General features: G+C 40.0%; 1 protein-coding gene across 3 annotated transcripts; it reads right to left on the reverse strand.

Moving 5' to 3' along the window:
* Window positions 1–210: 210 nt before the first annotated feature.
* On the reverse strand, window positions 211–25,961 carry cd164 (CD164 molecule, sialomucin). 3 transcript variants are annotated; one of them, XM_010882127.3, is made up of 6 exons: window positions 25,711–25,961; window positions 22,898–22,963; window positions 8,957–9,028; window positions 8,546–8,593; window positions 5,280–5,357; window positions 211–4,441 (listed from the first exon to the last, which is right to left on the reverse strand). In XM_010882127.3, the coding sequence occupies exons 1-6, from the start codon at window positions 25,778–25,780 to the stop codon at window positions 4,263–4,265; spliced, it is 513 nt and encodes a 170-aa protein (XP_010880429.2). In that variant the 5' UTR covers window positions 25,781–25,961; the 3' UTR covers window positions 211–4,262. The 3 variants fall into 3 exon arrangements, with proteins under 3 accessions (XP_010880429.2, XP_010880428.2, XP_010880430.1); XM_010882126.3 differs by having other exon boundaries at window positions 8,546–8,686; window positions 25,711–25,957; XM_010882128.3 differs by lacking the exon at window positions 8,546–8,593.
* Window positions 25,962–26,376: the final 415 nt, after the last annotated feature.

Here is a 26,376-nt window from a genome sequence, read left to right on the forward strand (position 1 = left end):
TGAACGAAGTTGGCACATCTTCACAATCATCCAGGAGCTGCTTTTCAATTACTATGCCTTCTGTTGTCGAGGCATCCTGCCACATTCTCTCAAGACAAAAATAATGTTTTGTGTCTTGGCTTACTTAACCGTAGGGGGCACTGCAATAAGACACTCCCGCAAAAAAAAATTAAAAGACAGCAAAACGGAATACACAAAGACAAGGAATTGTTTAACAATATTCAAACTTTATTGATTTTAACAACTTCAATCTATTGGCAAAAACTATCTAAGAAAACATAAGGCAAAACAAGATTTCAGGCAAGGACACAAAACAAGCATAAAACATTATTATAACAGGCATCCTGGCTAAATGCAAACCGCAAGTGTTATGTCAACACATTGACGTGTGTGTGTGTTATGTACAAGGTGAGAGCAAAGCTGAGGAATCATTCCATAAGACCTGTGACCAATTGTTCAAACAGACTACGATATAGACGACACACAGAGATGGTTAGAAAGCAACATAAAGAAAAAGAAAAAAGTCAAACTCTGAAAGATCTGCTTCAGAGATTTATACTAAAAATGATGGCTTGCTCCTAGAGCCGATCGGCATGTGAAGATTGGCAAACTGGATTTAGATGTACAATTCTAATGGACACTGTTGTTTCAGAGACTGCTACATTCTATGGGCACGAATGTAAATTGCATTCTAGGTTAGAATGCAGCTAAGTCACAGAAGGCTTGGTGACAATATTGAGGAGAATTTGACTATAACCATATATGATTGTGGCTCTAGACAGCTGATCCAGTGTCTGGTTTAGGCTCCGAGAACATTGTGACTCAGAAAACAACTACAACATCATTTAAAAGCGGCTCCCATTAATGCATCTTTGATAGAATCTTTACAGGGGTTCTGAAAGTGTGCAGTCCATTTCGCTATCTACTAGGTATGTCAAGTTTTAAGAAAAAATAATTAAAATCTTATGTTCAACTGAGTAAGGCACTTTTCTTAAAGACTTGCAGAGAGCGACCAAGAGACAACCAAAATATTAGTCTATCAGTTGCTATGGGCTCTGGCGATGTCTTGTGACCAATAAAGGAAAATACTTTTACTGCAAGATGGGTTCTAGTGGTATGCAGGAGTTTTAAATCAGTTTAAACACACACTGAGTCCTTAAGACCGTCGCCCAATGAGAAATAATGGACTATTAACACTCATTATGCAGGAATGATTCACAAATCCTTGCTATCTGATGAAAACCTGACAACTCTGTTTTAGCCAAATACTTTTGGTTTACATCTATTGACAGCCCTATCTCACCACTACGTACAGCAGATTCCATGACTTCACAAACAATATTCAACATAGACCCTGCCCACGGCCTTCCATTTGCAGGCTCACATCTGCCATTTGTACAAGTGTTGTAAAGCTGAGCAAGTAAAAATGTAGTCACTTCCACGGAGTGCCCAATGATTCCATGTAGTGGAGTCCCATAAGGCAACACGTTTGTCTTGAGCTTCCCCATGACATATGCATTTAGTTATCTGATTTCAAGACTTGACACGTAGAATATTAAACACTTTCGAAATGTAATGTTTAACCGTTACTGAGGTTTGTGTTCTGGAGACGAGGTGTTCATCAGACCGCAATAAAATGTTGATCAGTTGCACTCTCCACCCATCATTTGGCCACTGAGTTACATTGTGCGAGCGAAAAAGGTGGACAATGCTCAGCATACTGTGAAGCTGTACATGCTGCCAGTGCAAAACTAGATTTGTACTTCTGAATTGCCATCGCTTTTGGCGTGCAGGGTCTTCGTGACATGACCTCATGCCATTGGCTGATTGCTAATACACCTTAAGAGGCATGCTTACGTTGATCAAGGACATACACTGAATAAAAAAAATACTCAAATTACCTGTTCTCACGAAACATGGACATTTTTCATCATTACGAAAATATTGAGCTAAGAGTTCTCTCACAAGCAGTCATTAATTTTTGGCAGCAAGACGAAAACGATAAGGCAAAAAGTACTGAACAAAGCTTTGTCAGTGCAATGCTCCATTTTCCATGCCAAGAACGAAGAACTTGGCATAATGCACATTGTTTAGGCGCACTCTCCTCTAGCATACAGTTTGACAAATAAATCAAGTGGTTCTTATTCTTTTAAGAGTCTGAAGCTCCATTAGCATAATTTAACATTACAATTCCCCTTCCAAAAAACAAAAGTAACAACAACAAAAAGGACAAAAATAAAGACGTCTTGTCACTGACAAACCACTGGAAGCCAAAAATGATTGGAAAAAGCTGTAAAATGATCCTTCATCTTGCCTTTACTTGACTGAAAGTTAAACCTTGAAGGTGAACTGAATTACATGAAAGCTTTATGTATAGGGGGAGGGGCAACACAATGTTAGCATTAAGCAGCAGCAAAACTCCTCTCCTTGGCACTACACTTCAAAAATAAAAATGTTGAGCATGCTGAAGTTGCCGCTCAATAGGAGAAAACTCTTTAAATGAAAAGATGACATCTCAACATTAAAAGTCACTTTTAATTTAGGGGACCTTGTTGGTTATTCCTTTGATAATTTCAAAACTGACTCCAACATATGCAAGACTCCAGAAAACATGAATTTACAAACAGCTAAGGTCAAAATAACATTGTAATTTCCCCATATTCCGTCTGCATAGGGTGACCCTTTTCAACCAATGCCATTACAAACAATGCTTACCTAATAGTTCTGGTCTGTTACCTGACTTAAATGTCTTTATACATCAAATTCCATGACTGTAATAATCTACTCTGCAATAATAAAAGGCTATTCAGTCCAGCTGGGATAATAAGGGGTTCTCTTCAGAGTCGGGCTCAATCCCATTTCAATTCAGTCACTTACATAGTCTACTGAAATAAAGATGATCCCCATTGAAAATAAAAGGGAACGATGTGGAAATGAGAATTGGCTTAATAAAAATAGGATGGATACCAACCCTGCTTTGTTTTCTCCGTTAATGATCAATATCAGCACAGCGATACCGTTCAGGTCTGTTTACTTCAGGATGACGGCAACAATCAGGCCTCAGCCAGGAGAGAGAGGAGTGTCATCCTAATCCTCTCCATCAACACCTTAACTTTAAGTCACAAACATCTAACGTTAAAGGCACTTCGCTGCTATCGCTGTCAGCATCAAGAATCAGCTTCTCCTTCATCCATCTCTGATCTCTACTTTAAACATTTATTTAAACTTCAGATTTATCTATCATGTCCATATATATTACTACAATCTTATCTGTAGAGCCCTTCAGCCATGTCCTAAAGACTTGGCTGACTTTTGCATCCTTCCTCTTAAGGGAAGATGGGGTCAAAAGTCTACAGGTCTGACTCTTCGCTGTGATCCGTTTCGGTTTGAGTGGGTTAAGATGGGGTTTGTAAAAATCAACAGGTTCATTTTGGGATTATTGCATTGAGCTGCTCTCTTGGGAGTGTGTGTTATGTGGGACCGGTCAAAGGTTATGCCAAGCCAGTAGGCTGGAGGGGGGCATGCGTGACACCTAACCTTAACACCAAGAGAGCCTAACTCACCCTCCGCCTAAGACAGAGGAAGCTTCGAAATTGAGTTTAGAGGATGGAGGATTGCTCTTTAGTTTTTTACTTGAACAGGTTCCTCTGCCATTAAATGAACACAACACTTGAAAAGGTGCCAACACCTAACAAAGGTTGTGAAAACACCTAACCAGATTTCACCCAGCCTGACAAAAAAAAGCTATGCTGCATCACCCAGTCATCAAATTCAAAATCATGAAAAATAGAGGGGGACCTCAATCAAACAGTGTTACCAAGGTGCAAGGACACAACAAGCTAGCACTCCAAAGCCATGGTGCCGCTACTAGAAGCCCAAAGAACACATAAGCCTCTTCACATACCTGCCTGGCGTCTTTAAAGGCAGGCCAGGGTGATTCAACCGTTCAATGGGGAACCAGGGGGATAGAAACAGGGAACGGGGTTGGAGGGATAAATCGTGATATAAACCTGTGTGCTGATGCCTAAGAAGTTGCAGCCCTGGAGTTCCCTTCAACGGCCCCCGACTGGGAGAGATGTGTAGAGCACATACAGTGAAGTACGTGGCTCGATTGAGTGGGTACCGCTAACGGCACGTGTAGCGGTGGGCCTAAACCACAGGTCAGTGGCACAGGGAGGGAAAACTGTGGGAGGAACACTGAATGGAAACACTGTTTGAGAGAGGGGAGGTACTGTGGTTGGGGTTGGGTGGGGGTGGGCTCTTTAAAGGGTGTGGTAGTTGCGGTCCTTAGACTTGCAGAACTTGTAGAGGAAGAAGACCACGGCCTGAAGGCCCAGGACAAGCACAATGCCACCGATGAAGCTCGCTGCGTCGAATGTTGAATTCTTATGAGGTGCAGGAGAGGGCCCCACCGGTAATGCTGTGACGGGGGCGGTAACGCCTGAGCAGGGAGAGAGAGTGATAGGTTATGCCTCTGTATGAGTCACTACAGCGGGCGTAGCCACGGCATGTCTCTCTGTAACTTGGCCAGCGGCTCGTGGTGACAATAGGAAAGAATGTGTTGCGTTTCCCTCCGTGCAGCATTCCATGTGCTCCCAAAACTTTGTGATGAGTTACCTTGAAATAATTTGCCTCCTACAAATTTGGCATTAACTCAAACAGTTGGAGCCATTACCAGCAGAATACATGGGCAGAGTAGATGGAGTAATAACAGGCTTTTCGCTGTCATGAGCTTAGGGGATGCTATGTCTGGCCCTTAAATTTAGGCCTAACCTACAATGTTCTGTGAAAATATTAAGTTCTTCTAATTGGAATCCAAATGGTAGCCTAATAATGGGTGCCTCAAAACTCTGAATAATGATGCTGGTAGAATTATAGGATATAGACAATACTTGCTAGTACTTGGTAATTGTTTGCTCTTCAACTCCAAAACACAGTGGGCCAGATTCAAACCCTTACTGCAGCAGTATGTGTGCACTGAAGGCAGAGGCTCAGAACGCTGGATTACTCAAGGACACAAGCAAATCTGAGACCAACATAGCTGAATACATTGGAGAAACAGAAGACATGTACAGTATGCGTTCCTGAGTCTCCAGTTCAATTTAAGAGGTCATAATAGCTAATAGCTCCAAACAAGCTGAAAGCTAGAGACAAATATGTCTCTATTGCTAAACTGCAGACAGTGGTGATTACTTGAAGTGGCATTGCAATCAGACATGGGTTTGACAAAGGCTGGTGGATGTTACTGATTTTCAGACTGGGCTGGCTTGGGAACTTACTTGAAGACGTTGTGACGGGGACTGGGACACTGCTGTTGGTGGTGGTGACGTTTGCTGGGGTTGTAGTGCTAGAATTACCTGTGAACAGTTATGAGAACCATTTAATATCGTTTCACCAGTCATGTGAAAGTCAGTACAGCCCTTGGCAAGTTGTCTTTTAAAAACTTGAAGCAATACACCAAATGGCTACAATTACAATCAGGGGCACCAAAACTATGGCAAATTCTTTGAAAACCATTAGAAAGCAACCTATGAGGGTCCAGTCATCCATGAAGATCAGAAACATAGTCTGGTTTGATCTTAACCATATGGGTGTGTAGTAACACATCATGCTAAGATCAAAAGACCTATCTGAGGCCCCCAGAAGAAAGATTATTGATGCCCATGAAGTCTGGGAGGGATTACAAATCCATTCCAACAGATCATTCAAAAAGTGATAGGATGCCCCACCAAATAAAGATGCCTGAAAATCTCCACTTAGAGAAACAGACTGCAAAAACTTGGCCAATGTGCAGGGTTGGTAGGTTACTTTTTAAATATAATCTGTCACAGTTAGAAAGAAGGACTTGATGTTTGTTTTTGCAAACTTCAGCCGGGCTTGGATGTTTTTCTTTGTAATAAAAGGCTTCTGTCTTGCCACCCTACCCCATACAAATGAAGAATACAGGAGATTGTTGTCACATGTAGCACACAGCCAGTACCTGCAAGAAATTCCTGCAGTTATTTTAATGCCTCTTGGAAGGCTCCCTGACCAGTTTTCTTAATGTCTTTTCATCCATTTTGGAGGGACGTCCAATTCTTGGTAATGTCTCTGTTGTGCCATATTTTCTCCACTTGATGATGACTTTCTTCACTGTGTTCCATAGTATATCTAATGCTTTGGAAATTATTTTGTACCCTTCTCCTCACTGATCTTTTTCAACAATGAGATCCCTCTGGTGCTTTGGAAGCTCTATGCAGACCATGACTTTAGCTCTGAGATGCAACTAAGAAAATCCTACAAGAACAGCTGAACTTTGTGATTAAATCAGAGTCACTTTAAATGATGGCAGGTGTGTAATTACTTCTATTTAACATGAGTTTGAATGCGATTGGTTAATTCTGAACACAGCCACATCCCCAGTTATAAGAGGGTGTGCACACTTATGCAACGGTTATTGTAAGGTTTTCATTTTTCAGTTTGTTTTAAAATTGAATTGTTCACAATATAGGTCACATTAAAAGTGGGAAAAGTTCTGACATGATTTATCTTTTCTTTTACATCAAAAAAACCTGGCATTTTCACAGGGGTGTGTAGACTTTATATCCACTGTATAAGAAATGGCTATTTCAGATGTTGATCTTGGAAAAGTACCCCAGCAAATACATTTCTGTTGATCTTAGAAAAACATGATTTCTAAGTATAATCATTCAGGGTAAATTGTTAAATAAGGGTCTTTATCTATCAGCAGTGTTGAAGTGAAGATTACAAATCCAGATTTGTAAATCCAGAAAACTTTCCATGGGGTTTACTTTCTTTTTCAACATGACTGTATACTCCACTAACAAAAAAAGTTAAATTTCATCATACAAACCCGATTCCAAAAAAGTTGGGACACTGTACAAATTGTGAGTAAAAAGGGAATGGAATAATTTACAAATCTCATAAACGTATATTTAATTCACAATAGAATATAGATAACATATTGAATGTTGAAAGTGAGACATTTTGTAATGTCATGCCAAATATTGGCTCATTTTGGATTTCATGAGAGATACACATTCCAAAGAAGTTGGGACAGGTTAAATAAGAGGCCGGAAAAGTTAAATGTACAGATAAGGAACAGCTGGAGGACCAATTTGCAACTTATTATGTCAATTGGCAACATGATTGGGTATAAAAAGAGCCTCTCAGTGTGGCAGTGTCTCTCAGAAGTCAAGATGGGCAGAGGATCACCAATTCCCCCAATGCTGCGGCGAAAAATAGTGGAGCAATATCAGAAAGGAGTTTCTCAGAGATAAATTGCAAAGAGTTTGATGTTATCATCATCAACAGTGCATAATATCATCCAAAGATTCAGAGAATCTGGAACAATCTCTGTGCGTAAGGGTCAAGGCCGGAAAACCATACTGGATGCCCGTGATCTTCGGGCCCTCAGACGGCACTGCATCACATACAGGAATGATACTGTAATGGAAATCACAACATGGGCTCAGGAATACTTCCAGAAAACATTGTCGGTGAACACAATCCACCGTGCCATTCGCCTTTGCCGGCTAAAACTATATAGCTAAAAAAAGAAGCTGTATCTAAACAGGATCCAGAAGCGCAGGCGTTTTCTCTGGGCCAAGGATTATTTAAAATGGACTGTGGCAAAGTGGAAAGTGTTCTGTGGTCAGACGAATCAAAATTTGAAGTTCATTTTGGAAAATTGGGACGCCATGTCATCCGGACTAAAGAGGACAAGGACAACCCAAGTTGTTTGCAGCGCTCAGTTCAGAAGCCTGCATCTCTGATGGTATGGGGTTGCATGAGTGTGTGTGGCATGGGCAGCCTACACATCTGGAAAGGCACCATCAATGCTGACAGTTATATCCAAGTTCTAGAACAACATATGCTCCCATACAGACGTCATCTCTTTCAGGGAAGACCTTGCATTTTCCAACATGACAATGCCAGACCACATACTGCATCAATTACAATGTCATGGCTGCATAGAAGGAGGATCCGGGTACTGAAATGGCCAGCCTGCAGTCCAGATCTTTCACCCATAGAAAACATTTGGCGCATCATAAAGAGGAAGGAGCGACAAAGAAGACCTAAGACAGTTGAGCAACTAGAAGCCTGTATTAGACAAGAATGGGACAAAATTCCTATTCATAAATTTGAGCAACTTGTCTCCTCAGTTGCCAGGCGTTTGCAGTCCGTTATAAAAAGAAGAGGGGATGCCACACAGTGGTTAACATGGCCTTGTCCCAACTTTTTTGAGATGTGTTGATGGCATGAAATTTAAAATCAACTTATTTTTCCCTTAGTGATACATTTTCTCAGTTTAAACATTTGATATGTCATCTATGTTGTATTCTGAATAAAATATTGAAATTTGAAACTTCCACATCATTGCATTCTGTTTTTATTCACAATTGTAAAGTGTCCCAACTTTTTTGGAATCGGTTTTGTAGTTATATACTCCACTTACCAAATCAGCTGACCATTTCTTTAGTTAGAAACTCTACTTACCAAAACAGTTAAAACATTTTACAGGATCACTGATTGAGCTGATTACCTGTGGTGGTGGGCTCAGGCCCAGGAGTGCTGCTTTTAGTTGGGTTGCCTGTAGGGGAGGGGTTAAATGAGGAATGAGGGGGGACCAAGCTGGATGGGATGCTAGTTTGGTCAGAATGCAGAGTTGGAACCGTAGAACTCACTGAGAAAACCAACACAGACAGGAACAGAGAGGGTACAGACAGACAGACAGTTAGTGTGTAAAAAGCAGGAAAAGAAGGAAGCAACGCCACCATAACAAACAGGATAAATAGTGCTGAAATGCTTACTTCCCACTCTTTTCTGCCTTATCAGTCTAGATGATGCCTAGAGTCACCACTTCTTTTGAAGGCAGTCTCTGGGATAACAATCCCCAAGGGAATTCCTCTAGAATACCTTTTAAAACAAACCAGGGGATGATATTGGTCCTTACCTGAGCAGGTTTCAATTACGCACTCCGACTGGTTTTGAGCAGTACTGTTGAAGCAGGAGGGAATGGCCGAAACTGTTAATGAGGATAAAAGGAACATGAGCAAAAATGAAAGATGTGATTGGGAGTAGTCTAGTACAAAGAAATACTACATGTGCTTATCATTTCCTAACAACTCTATTCTAAATACCTAGTGTACCAACAAGACCAATTTGAGGGCACAATGTTTAGTTTTGCCTTCAGTCAAATGAATAAGACCAGGTGAGGTTTTATTAGATGTGCATCTCCACTCTGGGGTGTAGCCTGTTTTTCCCTGGTCCACCTCCCTCCTGGAAGTTAGTCATACCCAACATCACCACCAGTACCACACAAACAAACCTTTTTTCTACCCTTGTGGTGACCTGAAACCTAACCCTGACACAGGAATCCATGTCCCTACATCTTGGCCCTAAACCTAACCCTACCCCCTTAACCTAAAACATAGGCATACCCTTTTCCTAACCTCAATCACCCAACAGTTATGCTTAAACTTCAACTTCACAACATATTTATAACATTGACATGCAAAGCTAGGTTAGTTAGGTTTCATTCCTGGCACCTCACATTGTAATGTATGCAATCCAGATTGTAAATCGTTTTAGAACATATTGTCAGCAAAATCAGACAATTTTACCAAGAAGGCACCTCAAGATTTGTGGGATACAGTACACAGCATAATGAGGACACCCCTTCTGAACAAATATATATTTACATTACATTTAATGAACACCATTACAATCCATGGAAATATGATCAAATGTTCATAGTTGCCCTCACTGGATTCGAACTTTGGTCTCTCACGTGAGAGGCTGCGTCTTTAACCGCTACGCCACGGAGCAATAGATTTTGTCACGCATTAACATTACGCCAAGTTTGAATATTTCGGTATACACCCTTCCTGGGAAGGTGTTCCGGTCCCGTCCCACCGGGAAGAGACCCCGGGGAAGACCTAGGACACGCTGGAGGGACTATGTCTCCCGGCTGGCCTGGGAACGCCTCGGTGTCCCCCCGGAAGAGCTGGAGGAAGTGTCTGGGGAGAGGGAAGTCTGGGCATCCCTGCTTAGACTGCTGCCCCCGCGACCCGGCCCCGGATTAAGCGGAAGATGATGCGATGCGATGGTATACACCCTTAAGCAAAACTGACTAACGTTTTTTATTACGTTTACCTCCACCACAAATATCATCTATGAACTGTACAGCTTTTGCCACTGGACATTTTAACAGCAGACTGACCAGTAATAGGCTTACTATCTACTAACTCACTACTTGGAACAGATGTAAGAACTGAGCAATTGCTAGCGAGAATGAAGATGAATTTTACACTGCCAAAGCCATTTCATGGCACAACAACAATAGTTTCTTTCATTTGTAAATGACATTGATACAATAACTATCAACATAGGTCATAACTGACTTTTTCAAAATGCGAAAAGACAAGAGAGTCATGGTAACCCCTACTCATTACGGCCCAAGGAGTTGTGATTTAGCCTATATTACCCCAAAAAGCACGCACGGATGTGTACTTTGAAAATCCACCAGAAATAATCGCTACTTGGAGGCGTCGGATGCACCGATACATAATGTCCCAGAGGTCAGGGAAACGAGGACTGAGAATTTCATCCCAGTACCTAACAGCAGTCAGGGCTATCATGTGGAGGTCTGTGAAACCCTCCCCAGACCATCACTGACCCACTGCCAAACCAGCCATGCTGGGTGATGTTGTAGGCAACATTAAGTTCACCACTGCATCTTCAGGCCCTTTCATGTCTGTCACATGTGTTCAGTGTGAACCTGCACTCATCCGTGAAGAGAACAGGGGTGCCAATGGCGGACCTGTCAATTCCGGTGTTCTCTGGCAAATGCCAATCGAGCTGCAAGGTGCTGGGCTGTGAGCACAAGTCCCACTAGAGGACGTTGGGCCCTCATTCCACCCCCATGGAGTCCATTTCGGACAGTACTGGGAGACACAGCCAACCTTCTTGCGACAGCACGTATGGATGTGCCATCCTGGAGAAATGGGCTGCAGGTACTACCTCATGCTACCAGTAGCGAAAAGGATACCAGAAAATGCTAAACTAGAGAAGACTCGGTCAGGAAGGATAGGAAGAGAGCAATTGTCTGTGGCCACCACCTGCAAAACCATTCCTGTTTTGGGGTTGTCTTGCTGTTACCTCTTCAGTGCACCTGTTGTCACTTTAATTTGCACCAAAACAGGTGAAATTGATTCACAACCACTTATGCTTCCTAACTGGACAGATTGATATCCCTGAAATTGAAACGAATTGGTGTTATACTGCGATGATTGTGTTCCCTAAATTTTTTGAGCAGTGTATTACTAAATCATGACCCAACTACTTTCATATTAGTTGCAAAGCCAATATTGGACTTGATCTCTACTACTGACAAATTGCTGAACTGCAGGATGACATGCTGTAACGTAATGATACATATATTTTTTTGTATGGCCCGATCTTTTTAATATTTTTTATGGATTCCACATATAGAAATTCTCTAATTTAATTTTCAAAGACTCCGTTTTCTGAATTTTTAAGACATCAACCGCAACCCTAAATATGAAGAAAAAAATACTTATTTTTTGGCGGGATGGAATAACACAAAACAATCCAAAGTAAGAGACAGTTATGGCCAAATAATTATTTCATATCTAAAACTTTTTAGGATCTCATTACCAAAATTAACCCTCATTACATTTTTGATAATACATTTCTGTAATTGAACTCCTAGTGATAGTCGCTAATCCAAATGAAGAGATCAAATACGCATTAATATCTATTGTATTATACTATTAAAAGGGGAGATTACCAGTAACAATTGGAATAGGTAATAGTAGCAATTAGATAAGTACTAGTATCTAATTAAGTTTAAAAATGCACATGCTTTTACATGATGACTAGGTTCCAGGTAATAAATGTTAAAATGTTATGCCATTATACTATTACTTTGTTATTCAGTGTTACTAAAATGTTAAGACAATAATGCACATATTCACAGTTAAAGCGTATTTCTAATTAAATGAATCTATTTCCGGATTGGTGAGTTTGAGAGAACTTGTAAAATTAATTGAGGAGGAGAAGTAGGACAATGAGTTGGAAGAACTGATTTGTATACAGTTAATTAGAAGGAAAGAGAGAAGACGCAAAGGTCAACAAAGCCTTTGAATATGTCTTGAGCAGATGTGGGAGAATACAGTGTGCTTGTTCAGCAGATGCATAACATGGACGAAAAGATGAATTTCAAATATTTATTATTTATGTGAACCCCTCCCTCCACCATCCAACCAATCATTGTTTGTGCAGCTCTGCGGTTGACATACGCACAGCTACGCGCTTTCAGTTTTTTGAGCAGGTGCGCGTAGCCTATGCGGCCTGGCTGTGCGGGCTTGTGTTTGACACTGAAGCACAAATCAAGCTTTAACCCAACTTGCTAACACACCGACATATTGCCAAATTCGACAGGAAACAAAAAACACAGAGGGCAATTTCTCTATTCTGAGTGTTGCTGAGTCTTGCAAAGCGTGCAGGACCCCTCTACCTCTCTCAGTTCGGTTCCGTGTGTAGGTAGGCCTTCCAGTTGGTGTGGGTTGAGTGAAAGGGGGCTCGTGGGCAGCTGTAAAGAGGAAATCAGTCCTACACATCCCAGAAGGATTGTGACATCAGCGCAAACTGAACCGACTTGGAGAATGAGACAGGAGAGGCGGTCTGTCAGAGGAAAATCCCTCAGAACAGTGCAGCGGCGTGGCAAAGCTCAGAACAGTGCAGCGGCGTGGCAACTTGTAGTTGTCCTAAGTTCGGAATGGCGTAGCTCTGTGGTATCAAAATACAGCCTTCTGGGGCAAGCGGTGTCACTCTGACGCCAAAGCCTTGTTTAAATTAAATCCCTAAACCATAAGATAAATACGGTAATAAGAGTTGGCTTGATGCTGACTTGCCGCAGTGAGCTGGCTCATTAACTACATTCTGAAGAGGGTGTGTAGTCTAGGTGTGTACTTTGAAACCGGCATCTCTGCTCTGAGTCTTTCGTGTGACCCTTCAGGTTTGCTGAGTTCATCTCTCGTAAGTGATCTGTTGTGGGGCTTGTGAGATGCATTGGTTCAGGCCTGCGAGCGGTTGTTGTTAATCCTGCTGCTGTGACCACCTGTGTGGTGCGTGACACCCTGGTGTGTGGTCTTTGTGACGTGCGCGCTCATCTGTGGAGCGGTGGTGAGCTGTTGGTTCTGGTGTGATGCAGTGCTGTGCGGATATGTTTTTGGCTGTAGTTGTGGCTGCTAAGAGGAGAAGTGATTGAGTAGCACACACATTCACTTTATAAATTCTCAGCCCTTATCTTACTTCTCTTTAACCGATACCCATCATTATCCAGAAATTAAATCCACCTTGTGAGTCACATAAGCCTGTTTACAGCAACCTAATTTTAGCAATTCGAGGACAACAGGTAGCCTGGCAAACAGACTTTTGCCAGAATAATCACCTAAATAAAAATCTACCTAAACAAAACAAGCCAGTCCCGCGTTTTGTAAGAAATGCTTAATGAGACCTCTGTTTGTTTGTTCTCACTGAAATCATTGTTTAGTTAGCCGGGCTGGCATTGTCATTGTTATGCCTGGCCAGCTAGTCTTGTTGGACAACATCCTGGACAGTTTTTTTATCTGACTAGTCTGAATATGCAGTTCAGACTACCACTAACAGGTCCCGAACAGCCTAAAAATAATAAGTTAAACATTCTGCTTTAACATTTGTAGGAGGACAAACTGCTTAAGCGATCAGGTAACAGGGGAGGGGCAACCTGAAGTGCGTCTGTGAGAAAAGAACAGGGCATAGTCTCACGTTGCCAAACTCAGAGCAACGGCAGAAGGTAACAATGATAGCCATTTTGCACATTTGGAAACACCAGACAACACTTCTCATAAAAGTCAAAATGTGATACTGGTTCTTTTTGCATTTCACCATTAATTTAACCAATAAGGAATTTCCGAATTGCTTAAAGTAAGTTCTGCATTTCTTTTAGGCTCGGCACGGCTCAGCATTTTGATAAACGTGTACATCTCGTCAGGACAGGGTGATGTTTGTCAACATATTTGCTTCGATTAACTCTACAAAAAGAATTTGCTCCACTAACATGGTTATCAAAACGGCTAAATTGTGTAAGCCTACATGAAACAGAGACCCCATTTGAAGGGGATCTGAAAATCCCCAATGGAAGAAACGAATGGTGTAAGAAGGCAAAGAACCGCTTTTCCAGTTTTGCCACCGTTTTTATGGAGATTATGACCCATTTTGTAAATAACTCCCCGTGTGTGATACTTCTTAACTGCCGCTTTTCAAAGATTGAGGAAGTAGCCCTCTGGTTCGAGAAACTAAACAGTATGGTTTGTCATTTCAATTGCATGCTTCTCAATCACAACAGTTAGCATTTATCGTGACAAAATTGGCATGTACTTGGTCGTTTTGGTTTTCCTTTTGGGTGTTTTTGCACAATTTCTTTTTGCAAGAGGCAGCTGGAATTCTAATACCCAAAGTCTGAGTACCCTAATAGTGATTGGTCACCTTCAGCAGGGACAGCAATGACATGTGTTTCTTAATCTCAGTACAAGCTCATCGATCTCTACTTTTCTTGAGAAATATTGATGCTGTTCCCCTTTTTAGTTTTTTTGAGCAAACACCATTTGAGGGAGTATGACAGCAAACACTTTTTTTGAAACCTCACTAGAAACCAAAATGAATTATTCTGCCTGTTTAAGGAGAGTAGGGAACAGGAGGCAGACTCACTCTTACTCTCAAGTTGACCTGGTAAACTGTAGGACAGTAAACATTTTTTATTTATATATTTTTTTACTTGAACACATAACCCTGTGTGGATTACAGAAGAACCAAATGAATGAAAACCTGTGCACCAAATTCTTGTTTTTTTCCTATTAAACATGTATGTTTTACAATTATTCAGCCCCAGAAAAATAATAATTGAAAGCCCAATATTGCCATGACATTCATGTCCATGATGAGTGTACGTAAACTTCCGACCGCAATTGTACATACAAACACTTGTTTGTTCTTGTAAACGTGATATATGTATAGGTTTATTGGCTTTATGAGTGGTGTTTTCCTGAGCTGTTAATTGCTGTGCTTATAATTAAAATAAAAAATAGTTAATCAAGATTAAGCAAAATGAAGAACCTATTGTAAAATCTGTTAAATATTGAATATCAAAAAAATACAGCACTAACCTCTGCACAAGAAAAATATTGTAGGAAAAAAAAAAAAGTGACCATATTTTATAGATATTTTACTCAAAGAATCAATTCACAAATATATTCAGTGCCATCGGGAAGTATTCAGACGCCCCCATACGTAATCCATATTTTTTGCCTAATAGACTAATGTTTAAGGATTAAATTTGATTGAATGAATATAATACCCCATAATAAAGCAAAAACAATTTTATTAAGGTGCGCCAACTGATTTTAAATAAAAACATAAATCACATGTATTAAGTCCCTTCGCTATGGAACTCCAAAATGAGCTCAGATGCATCCTGTGACCTTTGATCATGGTTGAGATGTTTCTTAAGTGCGACAGGATTCCAAATGTGGCAAATTAAATAGATTGGACCAGACATAGAAATGCACAATTGTCTATGTTAAGGTCCTACACTTAATTTTAGCTGAGATGGCCTGTGAAGTCAAGGCTTAGATCGGGGAAAGGTTAAGGCTGGGTAAAAACAAATATATTTTGCAATAAACTGGGATTCTCACTGGGATGATTTGAAATAGATCCCAGAAATCGATTTTATAAATTATGCATTTCCTCTTCGGAGGTTAGAGAGGAAAACCGTGCTTGTGACGTACATTGCTGCTAATATGATGCATGTTGTGACATTGATAGTGCTGCTTCAAGTTGGCTGTTTTGCACACACACTAAAAGAAGTGGTTGCTTGGTTGGGGTGAGGCTCATTGCAACCTTTTTTCACCATAGCACTATGGCCAGCCATATGCAAGGCCTTTACACAAGCTGCTGACTGACATTGTGACACGGTGTAACAGTGTGCTGGAGACACTAGAATGTTTTCTGGCACTGCAGCCAGCAATCTCGACAGCTCTGCTGTAACAAGTGATGTGCAGTTTACTTACAAATCCTTATTTAACTCCTTACTGACTCGAGAATAAAGTCATTTTCAGTGACCTGTTCAACTGTATCATTCAGTGGAACGGTTTGTGGGGGACTTCTACAACATCTTGGGTTTCATATGTTGTCCTCTAGCTAAGAGCTCTGACCACGGGTGGTTTACAATCACAGGGAAAAAGATTAAGCCAGGGAGAATTATAATTATAACAATAATCATGCTTATAACTGATAACAGGATTCTGTAAGTGTACTTTTCTGTAACAACAAACAAATGTAAAAGACAAGTCAGAGCCTCAGCTAATTTGCCATTACTTAATAAATTAGGTACTTATTTTAAATGTTTGATATTTTCTTAGTAAAAATAACCTATATATTTTGGTTATTTGTGTGTGTAAAATTTGGCCTGGTCATCAAGGTCTAACATTAATCTTTAGTAATTTAATGTTATATAAGCTAGGTTCCCTGTGCAGTACATTGCCTTCATTCCCAGTGAAACTCAAAAATAATATTGGTATTGTAATAATCACTAAATCCACATTAAATTGGGATAATATTGGGATATTACTGCCGATACCAAGCCCTAGGAAAGGTTATTCCAAATTGCTATAACATTGAAAGTTCCCAGGAGAACACTATCATTGTGGAATGGAAGAAGTTAGGAACCGTCAAGACTCTTCCTAGGGCTGGCTAGATGGAAGGCACTCCTGAGTAGAAGACATATGACAATACGAAAACAACAAGAGGTCCTTTAAGAAAAACTGATCCAGTGCACACAGGACCTCCAATTGAGGTAAATACGTGCTAATATGAACTCAATTTATGTCTTGCAAAGGTACATTAGAAATAACCTTTGTAGGGCTGCAACAAATAATCAATAAAAATAGGTAATGTTGATAATCAAAATTGTTGGCAACGAATGTAATTATCAAATAGTTGGGTCTACATGAGATGCAGCAAAAAGAAACATTTTGAAGAATGGCGGAGGCTACACTGAAGGGAAGTTGCGCACGACCAAAAACAACAAAAGTAAGCTTACTGTATTGGACCAGTTTACGTTTAAGAATTCAACAAACCAGTTTGTTGTAAATATAATAATAATTGAAACCAGAACTCTCATGACATGGTAGCACGTCAGCAATGCATGAGCATTTAAAAAGAAAACAGTTTGACAGAAGATAAATAGAAGATAAATAGTGCCCAGCATGTCAAGTTAATATAATACAAATTCTTCATTCATTATAATAATATAATTTGCATTCATGGAGTTACATTTCTAATAGAGAAATAGTTAGTTCACAGTTGAATGCATGGCTGAGTTAAAGTTAATGACAAGTTTTTCACCATTCAGTTTGTAGATGGTTGAGCAGCTGCAACCATTCTGGGCGTTACTGATGAATTAACCAATTAGTGTCAAATTTGGTGAGTTCTATATTTCACCACAACAGAAACATTGAGGCTTTTAAATGCACTACAATTTCCATAAACATATACAGTATCAATCAAATGTCTCTCAACTAGCTTCATGATACCCTGGAATGCTTTTCCAACAGCACAATTTTGTTTTGTAACTATGCCTACAGTTGTTTTAATGAATGCATTGTAAAAGGATGAGAATAACACTGAAAACTTTAATGTATTTCAAATAAAACATTTGCATTTAACCGTGTAAAGCCTGACACATCAAATAGCAGCCTGAAAATTCTAATCTTGAAGTGTTTAATGGACCCTTTGTAAAAATATATTTTAAAAATGTATTATAGATATAATTTACATATGCAATTTTTTTTTTAATCATATTTGATTCATCAGGCATTTATGGTAATTTATTGATCACTACAATTTTTATTTTAGAAAACCAAATAGAAATTTGGTTTGGAACGGTTTTTTTTGTTTTACAACTGGAACCATTTTTCACCTTTTTATTTTGCTGGGGGGGGGGGGGGGGGGGGTCCGGTTCTAGAGAGGATAGTGGTCTGTCACACCTCTACTTCTGCACTAGTCTGGTCGACACTTTCATCTCAAAATTCTTACTCATCACTACTATCTGAGCTTCCCTCAGGAAGCATTGCATTAGGAGTCCATTTCTCATCATTCTCATCTGCCCCATGCCACCCATGGTCATGCTGAGGACATTTTGAACACTACTGCTTTGGCCATCACAAATACATTGCATACTCTGAATTTCGTCTCTGAATTTGTCAATATAACATACAGATTATGATAGCCAAGGAGTTATTCTTGCGAAAATCGATTAGAAAAAGACTTCCTCATGAGAGTGGGTTGCATATATAAAAAAAAAACTAATATCTCTATTTCCACTGTAAATATATCTTAATATATCCAATGTTTTATTACTTCTATTAAAACATCTAAATGGTGTATTTGGCATTATGGTAGGCATAAAGCAGATTGCATCATGAAATCCAATGCAATGACGACTGGGGGATTTACTACCTTATAAACAGTGGGGAGAACAAGTATTTGATACACTGCCAATTTTGCAGATTTTCCCATTTACAAAGCATGTAGAAGTCTAATTTTTATCATAGGTACTCTTCAACCGTGAGTGACGGAATCTAAAACAAAAATACAGAAAATCACATTGTATTATTTTGAAATAATTAATTAGCATTTTATTGCATGACATAAGTATTAGATACATCAGAAAAGCAGAACTTAATATTTGGTACAGAAACCTTTGTTTGCAATTACAGAGATCATACGTTTCCTGTAGTTCTTGACCAGGTTTGCACACACTGCAGCAGGGATTTTGGCCCACTCCTCCATACAGACCTTCTCCAGATCCTTCAGGTTTCGGGGCTGTCGCTGGGCAATACGGACTTTCAGCTCCCTCCAAAGATTTTCTATTGGGTTCAGGTCTGGAGACTGGCTAGGCCACTCCAGGACCTTGAGATGTTTCTTACGGAGCCACTCCTTAGTTGCCCTGGCTGTGTGTTTCGGGTCATTGTCATGCTGGAAGGCCCAGCCACGACCCATCTTCAATGCTCTTACTGAGGGTAGGAGGTTGTTGGCCAAGATCTTGCGATACATGGCCCCATCCATCCTCCCCTCAATACGATACAGTCGTCCTGTCCCCTTTGCAGAAAAGCATCCCCAAAGAATGATGTTTCCACCTCCATGCTTCACGGTTGGGATGGTGTTCTTGGGGTTGTACTCATCCTTCTTCCTCCAAACACGGCGAGTGGAGTTTAGAATAGAAAGCTCTATTTTTGTCTCATCAGACCACGTGACCTTCTCCCATTCCTCCTCTGGATCATCCACATGGTCATTTGCAAACTTCAGATGGGCCTGGACATGCGCTGGCTTGAGCAGGGGGACCTTGCGTGCGCTGCAGGATTTTAATCCATGACGGCATAGTGTTTTCTTTGAGACTGTGGTCCCAGCTCTCTTCAAGTCATTGACCAGGTCCTGCCTTGTAGTTCTGGGCTGATCCCTCATCTTCCTCATGATCATTGATGCCCCACGAGATGAGATCTTGCATGGAGCCCCAGACCGAGGGACATTGACCATCATCTTGAACTTCTTCCATTTTCTAATAATTGCGCCAACAGTTGTTGCCTTCTCCCCAAGCTGCTTGCCTATTGTCCTGTAGCCCATCCCAGCCTTGTGCAGGTCTACAATTTTGTCCCTGATGTCCATACACAGCTCTCTGGTCTTGGCAATTGTGGAGAGGTTGGAGTCTGTTTGATTGAGTGTGTGGACAGGTGTCTTTTATACAGGTAACAAGTTCAAACAGGTGCAGTTAATACAGGTAATGAGGAGAACAGGAGGGCTTCTTAAAAAAAAAAAAAAAAGCAGTCTCTAACAGGTCTGTGAGAGCCGGAATTCTTACTGGTTGGTAGGTGATCAAATACTTAAGTCATGCAATAAAATGCTAATTCATTATTTCAAAATCATACAATGGGATTATCTGGAATTCCGTCTCTCACAGTTGAAGTGCACCTATGATAAAAATTACAGACCTCTACATGCTTTGTAAGTTGGAAAACCTGCAAAATCGGCAGTGTAACAAATACTTGTTCTCCCCACTGTACCTGCTGTATCATATTTGATACACACATTATCAACACGATTTTAATATAAAATAAGGTATGAAATATTAAGTAATTAAGTTGCTTCAATACAGTAAATATTCCTATTGAAATATTACTAACAATAAAAAATTTATTCTTACTGTAACTTTTTCAAAATTAGCAAAGAGTTCCCTACCAAAAACGGTTGTGTTGCTATATGAAAGCAAACATTTTTGATCTGTCATCCAAAAAGCCTGCTATTGCCTGCAGTGCACAGACTATCCACCAGGGGGAAGAAGACGTTTCAGATTGCTTACAACAGGTTTTTAGTGAAAGTACGGATCATGTTGACGATGTTGAGGTCTCAAACTCATGTATCAAATATGATACTATTGGTGTTACAGGGTTAATTTTGAAATGAATTTTCTCTGTCCAATTAATCAAAGTAGTAACCAATAGATAAAACAATTATCAAAATAGTTGTTAGTTAAAGCCCAAAACCGTCACAAAAAAATTGGTGCTTTGACATTAGGAGGTACTGTGTGGTCTCATAGCTTGTATTCTCCTCATCCTGATGGCCGTGTTTCTTCTAGTCCCCTCTTCACCTTATCCTTCATCCCCATTTCCCTACTTAGGATATAGTTATTTTCCTGCCATTCATTACTTAGCCTCCTTTCCTGTTATTGGAACTGTCTTCATCAAGGTCCACGCATAGTGCAATGGTGACCAGTGTCCATGTCTGTGTTGTACGCACTCCACTCTGTTAGACAGCATAGTCTGCCATCAAGCATTCTCAGGACCCACCCACACACCTTGATTCTAACTTACCACACCCACAATTGTGACGTTATTACAGGACCATCAGGTTAGTTGGCAATTCTCTCAATTATTATGCAAATTATCAAGAACACAGTCTCACTCACCCACTCAGTTTTTGCTTAGTCATTAGGAGGGTGATTTTTAAAAGGCAATAAATGAATATATGAGAAATTGCCCAAATATATGACACACCCAGAAACACAGACATTCACGTTTACCCCCTTTAACAACATATCAATGCTCATAGATTGGCTTGTAGTACATTAAAAAAATTTTACTTACAGGGCTAAATATTGCCAGAGGTAAACAAATCAGCTCTCCTTTTCACCATCTCATAAATCAAGGACTATTAATTAATGTCTAAACTGGGAAGCCTGTGTCCTAGACACTGATTGACGGAAAGCTTTGCTATATCAAGCAAAATACCCTGGGTATGAAAAAACTCCAAGCTACATTAAAACAAGTCGACTTCAATTACAATTAGGTGTCCCTGCGGTTGGTAGAATTCTTTGCTGTATGCCTTTTGCATTGCTTGCTGCCTAAAAGAAACTCCAACTGTATTATATTGCACACTGCTTATACCACGTCAGGTCTGGGCTAGTTGCTTAATGTACTGCATACTGAATGACTCAGGCCTATAAAGAGATTAATATATCACAGGCCACAGCAAAAATAACAGCCCTGAAGCCTAAAAACAAACAAACATTTTCATTGGAGATTTCATAAGCACGCTATTCTGCATAGTCAAGACATTTGTCATTATCGTCAGAGCGGCGTTTCCATTATCATAATGAGATTAAGGCGTAGCAAAACTGCTCTGGTCCAAGGACCAGAAGATAGTGTTTCTCTGCTCTCTAAAATGGCTGATGTAGAGGGGATTTAGACTAAATGTCCTAGAATCTTAAGCTAGGGTCAGTTCACCAAAATTACATAATGACACATTGGTGTCCTTGGAGAGCAAGGCATGCCTGTTTTTCAGTCCCAACGGCAGAGAGGGTAATTAGGCCTGTGGCACAAATTCCAGTCAAGTCATAGGACCAATATTATAATCTTTCACACATCAGCGTGAACTTGTATACATCAGCAGAAATATATACAACAGAGTATTAATGTCACTTATGTCAGTTAATGACACTTATGTCAATTATTCTAACAACAGTGACAGGAAGATAAAAACCAGAGTATGCATTTCCATTATAATACGCTGATTGACTGCTTACGGGGTAAGGGAAACCAAAGTAATTTAGTAAATTGGGTGCACTATCCCTTTAAGTTCATGTAAACTTGTCAGTTCACTGCCTTGTGCAATCTACCTATTGTCCAACTACTTTGTGACTTCTCTCTGAAGATGGCTACTTCTTGATCCTTTGGAATGTCAAAAAACTGGATGAATGTACCCGAAAGAGAACCATATGATCCTAACCCCCAAATTATAGTAGATGGCCGCAGAATTTGTTGGTCAAGCTTACATGTTAAGGATAGAATCCTTTTAGGGTAAAACTGACACACTTTTAGGTTCTGAAAAAAGTAATGTACTAGCAACATCTAATGTGTTTTACCCTCAGAAGTCATAATGCACAACTCTCCACCTGTGCTTAGACAACAAAAACATTAACAGAAATGGTGGGGCTGACAGTAGCAGTTTCACCGTGATGCAGATTCCCACTTTCAGGGGGAACAGTCACATGATCATCCATCAGAACATTGCAAAACTAATTATTGGTTGAGAAGAAAGAAATAGAGTAAGAACCGACTCTAGCCTACAGAAACTGAGTAATGTACAACCTACTATACAACAGAACATTTGTTTTATTGGAATTGGCCGTCTAAAGAAAGGGTGAGGTCATTTTGTAAGAACAGTGTGTTTTTAGAGTGCTTCTGCATGTAGTCATAGCAGAGAGGTAGGTACTTACTATTGCAATTCATCCATCGACAGTCACCACCGCAATCTTGACAATCACGTCCATGACATCCATCCTCTGAAAAGGAAGACATCAACAGTAAACAGAAGTATATATCTGCAGTTGCTGTAGTAGACCAGAACTGTGAGGGAATGTATACAACATAGATGGATAAAGACCTTAACTGGACCTGTCAGGTTGATTTTTAAAAGGCTAAATATATTAATCTATACAAACACAAACAACATCATAAGCCTGTCCCATGTGCATCCAGGACCAATTTAAAGACAGTAATTTGTCTGGCTCTTCTGCATCCATAACCATAACTCTGTGATTAGAAAGGGTGGAACAAAAGATGTTTGGACACTGACAAGTTTTGTTATTTTGGCTGAGCACCAAAATATTATTAAATGTAATGTTAAATACTGAATATTGGCTTCAAGTGTGGTCTCTCAGCTTTAATTTGAGGGTATTCACATCCAAATTGGAGGAAGTGTTTAGGAATCACAGCTCTTTAATATGTAGCCCCCTCTTTTTCATGGGAACGACAGACACTGGACAATTGACTCAAAAGTTGTTTCGTGGACAGGTGTGGGCTATTCCTTCATCAATTAAGCAGGTAAATGGTCTGGAGTTGATTGTAGGTGTGGTATTCACATTTGGAAGCTGTTGCTGTGAACCCACAACATGAGCTCTCAATGCAAGTGAAACAGGCCATCCATAGGCTGCAAAAAAAAAAAGATCCACCAGAGAGATAGCAGGAACATTAGGAGTGGCCAAATCAACAGTTTAGTACATTCTGCAAAAAAAAGGAATGCCCTGGTGAGCTCTGCAACACAAAAAGCCCTGGACATCCACGGAAGAAAACAGTGGTGGATGATCATAGGATCCTTTCCATGTTAAAGAAAAACCCCTTCACAACATCCAGCCAAACGAAGAACACTCTCTAGGGGGTAGGCATATCATTATCTTAAGTCTACCATAAAGAGAAGAATTCACTAGAGCAAATACAGCTTGTTCACCACAAGGTGCAAACCATTCATAAGCCTCAAGAATAGAAAGGCCAGATAAGACTTCAGCAAAAAAATGAATAAAATGTAAAAAGCCAGCACAGTTCTGGAACATAATTCTTTGGACAGATCAACCTGTAGCAGAATGATGGGAAATATGGAGTAGGCTTGGAACAGCTCCTGACCTGAAGGATACCTCTTAATCTGTAAAACATGGTAGGGGCAGTGTGATGGCATGGACATGCATAGCACTAGTGTTTATTGATGATGTGACAGAAGCCAGAAGCAGCCGGATGAATTCGGAAGTGTACAGGTTAGATGCTTAGATTCAGCCAAGATGACCGGATGGTGCTTCACTGTTTTTAAGGCAAAGAAGTTGAACATTCTGCAATGGCCAAGTCAATCACATGATCTCAACCCTATTGAGCATGCATTTCACTTGATGAAGAAAAAACCTAAGGTAGAAAGACCCATGAACAAGCAACCACAAGACAGCTGGCAAAGGCCTGGCAAAGCATCACAAAGGAGGAAACCCAGCGTTTGATGATGTTCATGTGTTCCAGACTTCAACCAGTCATTGCCTGCAAAGGATTCTTGACAAAGTATTTAAAAAAGTACATTAAAAAAGTATTTATGATTGTTAATTTGTCCAATTAAATTTGAGGGTAGGGTATTGTGTATGAAAATGGTTGCAATTCCTAAACGTTTCAAACGATATTTTTGTTCAACCCTTTCAATTACAGCTTAAAGTCTGCACTTCAATTGCATCTCGGTTGTGAAATACAGAGCCATAATAAGGAAAATTGTCCTTGTGCAAATATTTCCGGACCTAACTACAGTACAGTACTGTCCACAATACTGTATAAAGCTCTCCGTTGCTGTCATAAACTCAATTCAATTGTCACTAACTAGTGGGATATTATTTTCAGAATGCTGTTTTAAAAAAAACAAAAAATGATTTATATGGTTAGTAGATTACTTTTAATGTTGCATATTTCTCAAGACAGCTAATGAATGTTATGTACATCTATTTGTGATCTACTTGTAGACCTGGTCGTTCTCAATATACAAAATTCTCAAAACGCTTGTGAGACTACTGTTACTAGTAAAAGCGATAATCAGATAACCCTAGAGAGATTCACGAAATTCATAATAAAACTGGCATATCTAAATAATCGCTGTCCCTAAGAAATTACTTTGACAATACATTTCATTATCTTTGTATTTCAGTACAAATACAACTAATTAACCGACCAAGTTGGGAAGCTAGCTACATTAAGGTATACAGCATGACACACTATACAATGTTAAGCAAGGTAAATTACAACATATTAAATAACAGCCGATTGGATTACTGAAAATAACTATTTTATATAGAGACAATGCGGAATCTCCTACTAAAGGCATACGTATAACCAGGTGCCTGGAAGTTCGAGGTTGCTGACAAGTCGTATTTTCTTGAGAAAGCCAACGTGGGCTCCTTGATACCTCGCACGTAGTCTAGAAAAAGGCCAGCGGTCTAACTACTTTAGCTAGCTACATTAGCTAGCTGGCTATGTTGCTCAGATCTATGCTTATCCTTATAAGAACGAACAAACTTGACATGATTTGACAACACTTCTGATTCGCATAAATCCTTTTTTGAAACGGTTTGTTGTAACATTCGTGTTAACTAGATGTATATGTACCATTACTATAAACCCAACACATCTCGCGCAGTTACTGCTAACTGACTAGTTAGCTTTGCTCGCAGGCTTTCCAATGAAGAGACCGCGAGATCAAGCTGTTTTGCCAGCTACTAGGTTGCAAACTTACCTGCGTCTGCAGCTGTTGTTGTACCAACCAAGACAAGGCCAACAATAACATATACAACTTTTATGTACATGTTGTTTAATTTCACTTTCCTCAACTTATTCCACCCAAATGATGCAGGGTATCGGCAGAGAGAGCTGAATTGCTGCTGTATATGCGCTGTAAACGGGTTTAATGTTTTCTGGCGTTGTTACTTCCTTCTACATAGGTCATGTGGCATTTTTTTACTGCTTACTTGCCGGGAGGGGTAGAGGTGTCGTGGGTTGAGACTGGAAAATCTCAATACCTCTCACGTCCTCTCTCATCGGCAGTTTCTCAAAACCCATTGGATGAGAAAGTCGGACGACACTCCTTTCTGACCTTTTCCTCCAATCGTTTTTGAAAAGGAGACGGGGACAGAGGACGCCGAGCGTGAATTGAGATATTTTCGTGTTCTTGTACTGGCCATCTATATTACGCAATGAGTGTGTAATAAAAATTGTGTTTGGTCTGGATACTGTACTTGCCCCCTGTACTTTGAAACACGAAGCTCCGTTTTATTACTTTACCGAAAGTGCCTGCGCGTCATAACTTGTTTCAGGCAACATGTATTTTTCCTAAAAGAAAATAAAAGATCAGTTTGAATGCTTGCGAATCTTCTGCTAATATGGAATCCCTTGTTGATACAAC

Source organism: Esox lucius, chromosome 18, assembly GCF_011004845.1.
Source record: "Esox lucius isolate fEsoLuc1 chromosome 18, fEsoLuc1.pri, whole genome shotgun sequence".
Lineage (NCBI taxonomy): Eukaryota > Metazoa > Chordata > Actinopteri > Esociformes > Esocidae > Esox > Esox lucius.

Excerpts from the sequence above, each read along its gene's own strand:
- cd164 (XM_010882126.3), bottom strand. The coding sequence starts at position 25,780 with ATGTACATAAAAGTTGTATATGTTATTGTTGGCCTTGTCTTGGTTGGT. Across the intron at positions 9,029-22,897 it reads TCGATGGATGAATTGCAATA|TTTCGGCCATTCCCTCCTGC; the intron begins GTAAGTACCTAC and ends CCTCATTAACAG. Across the intron at positions 4,442-5,279 it reads CCCCGTCACAACGTCTTCAA|GCGTTACCGCCCCCGTCACA; the intron begins GTAAGTTCCCAA and ends CTCCCTGCTCAG.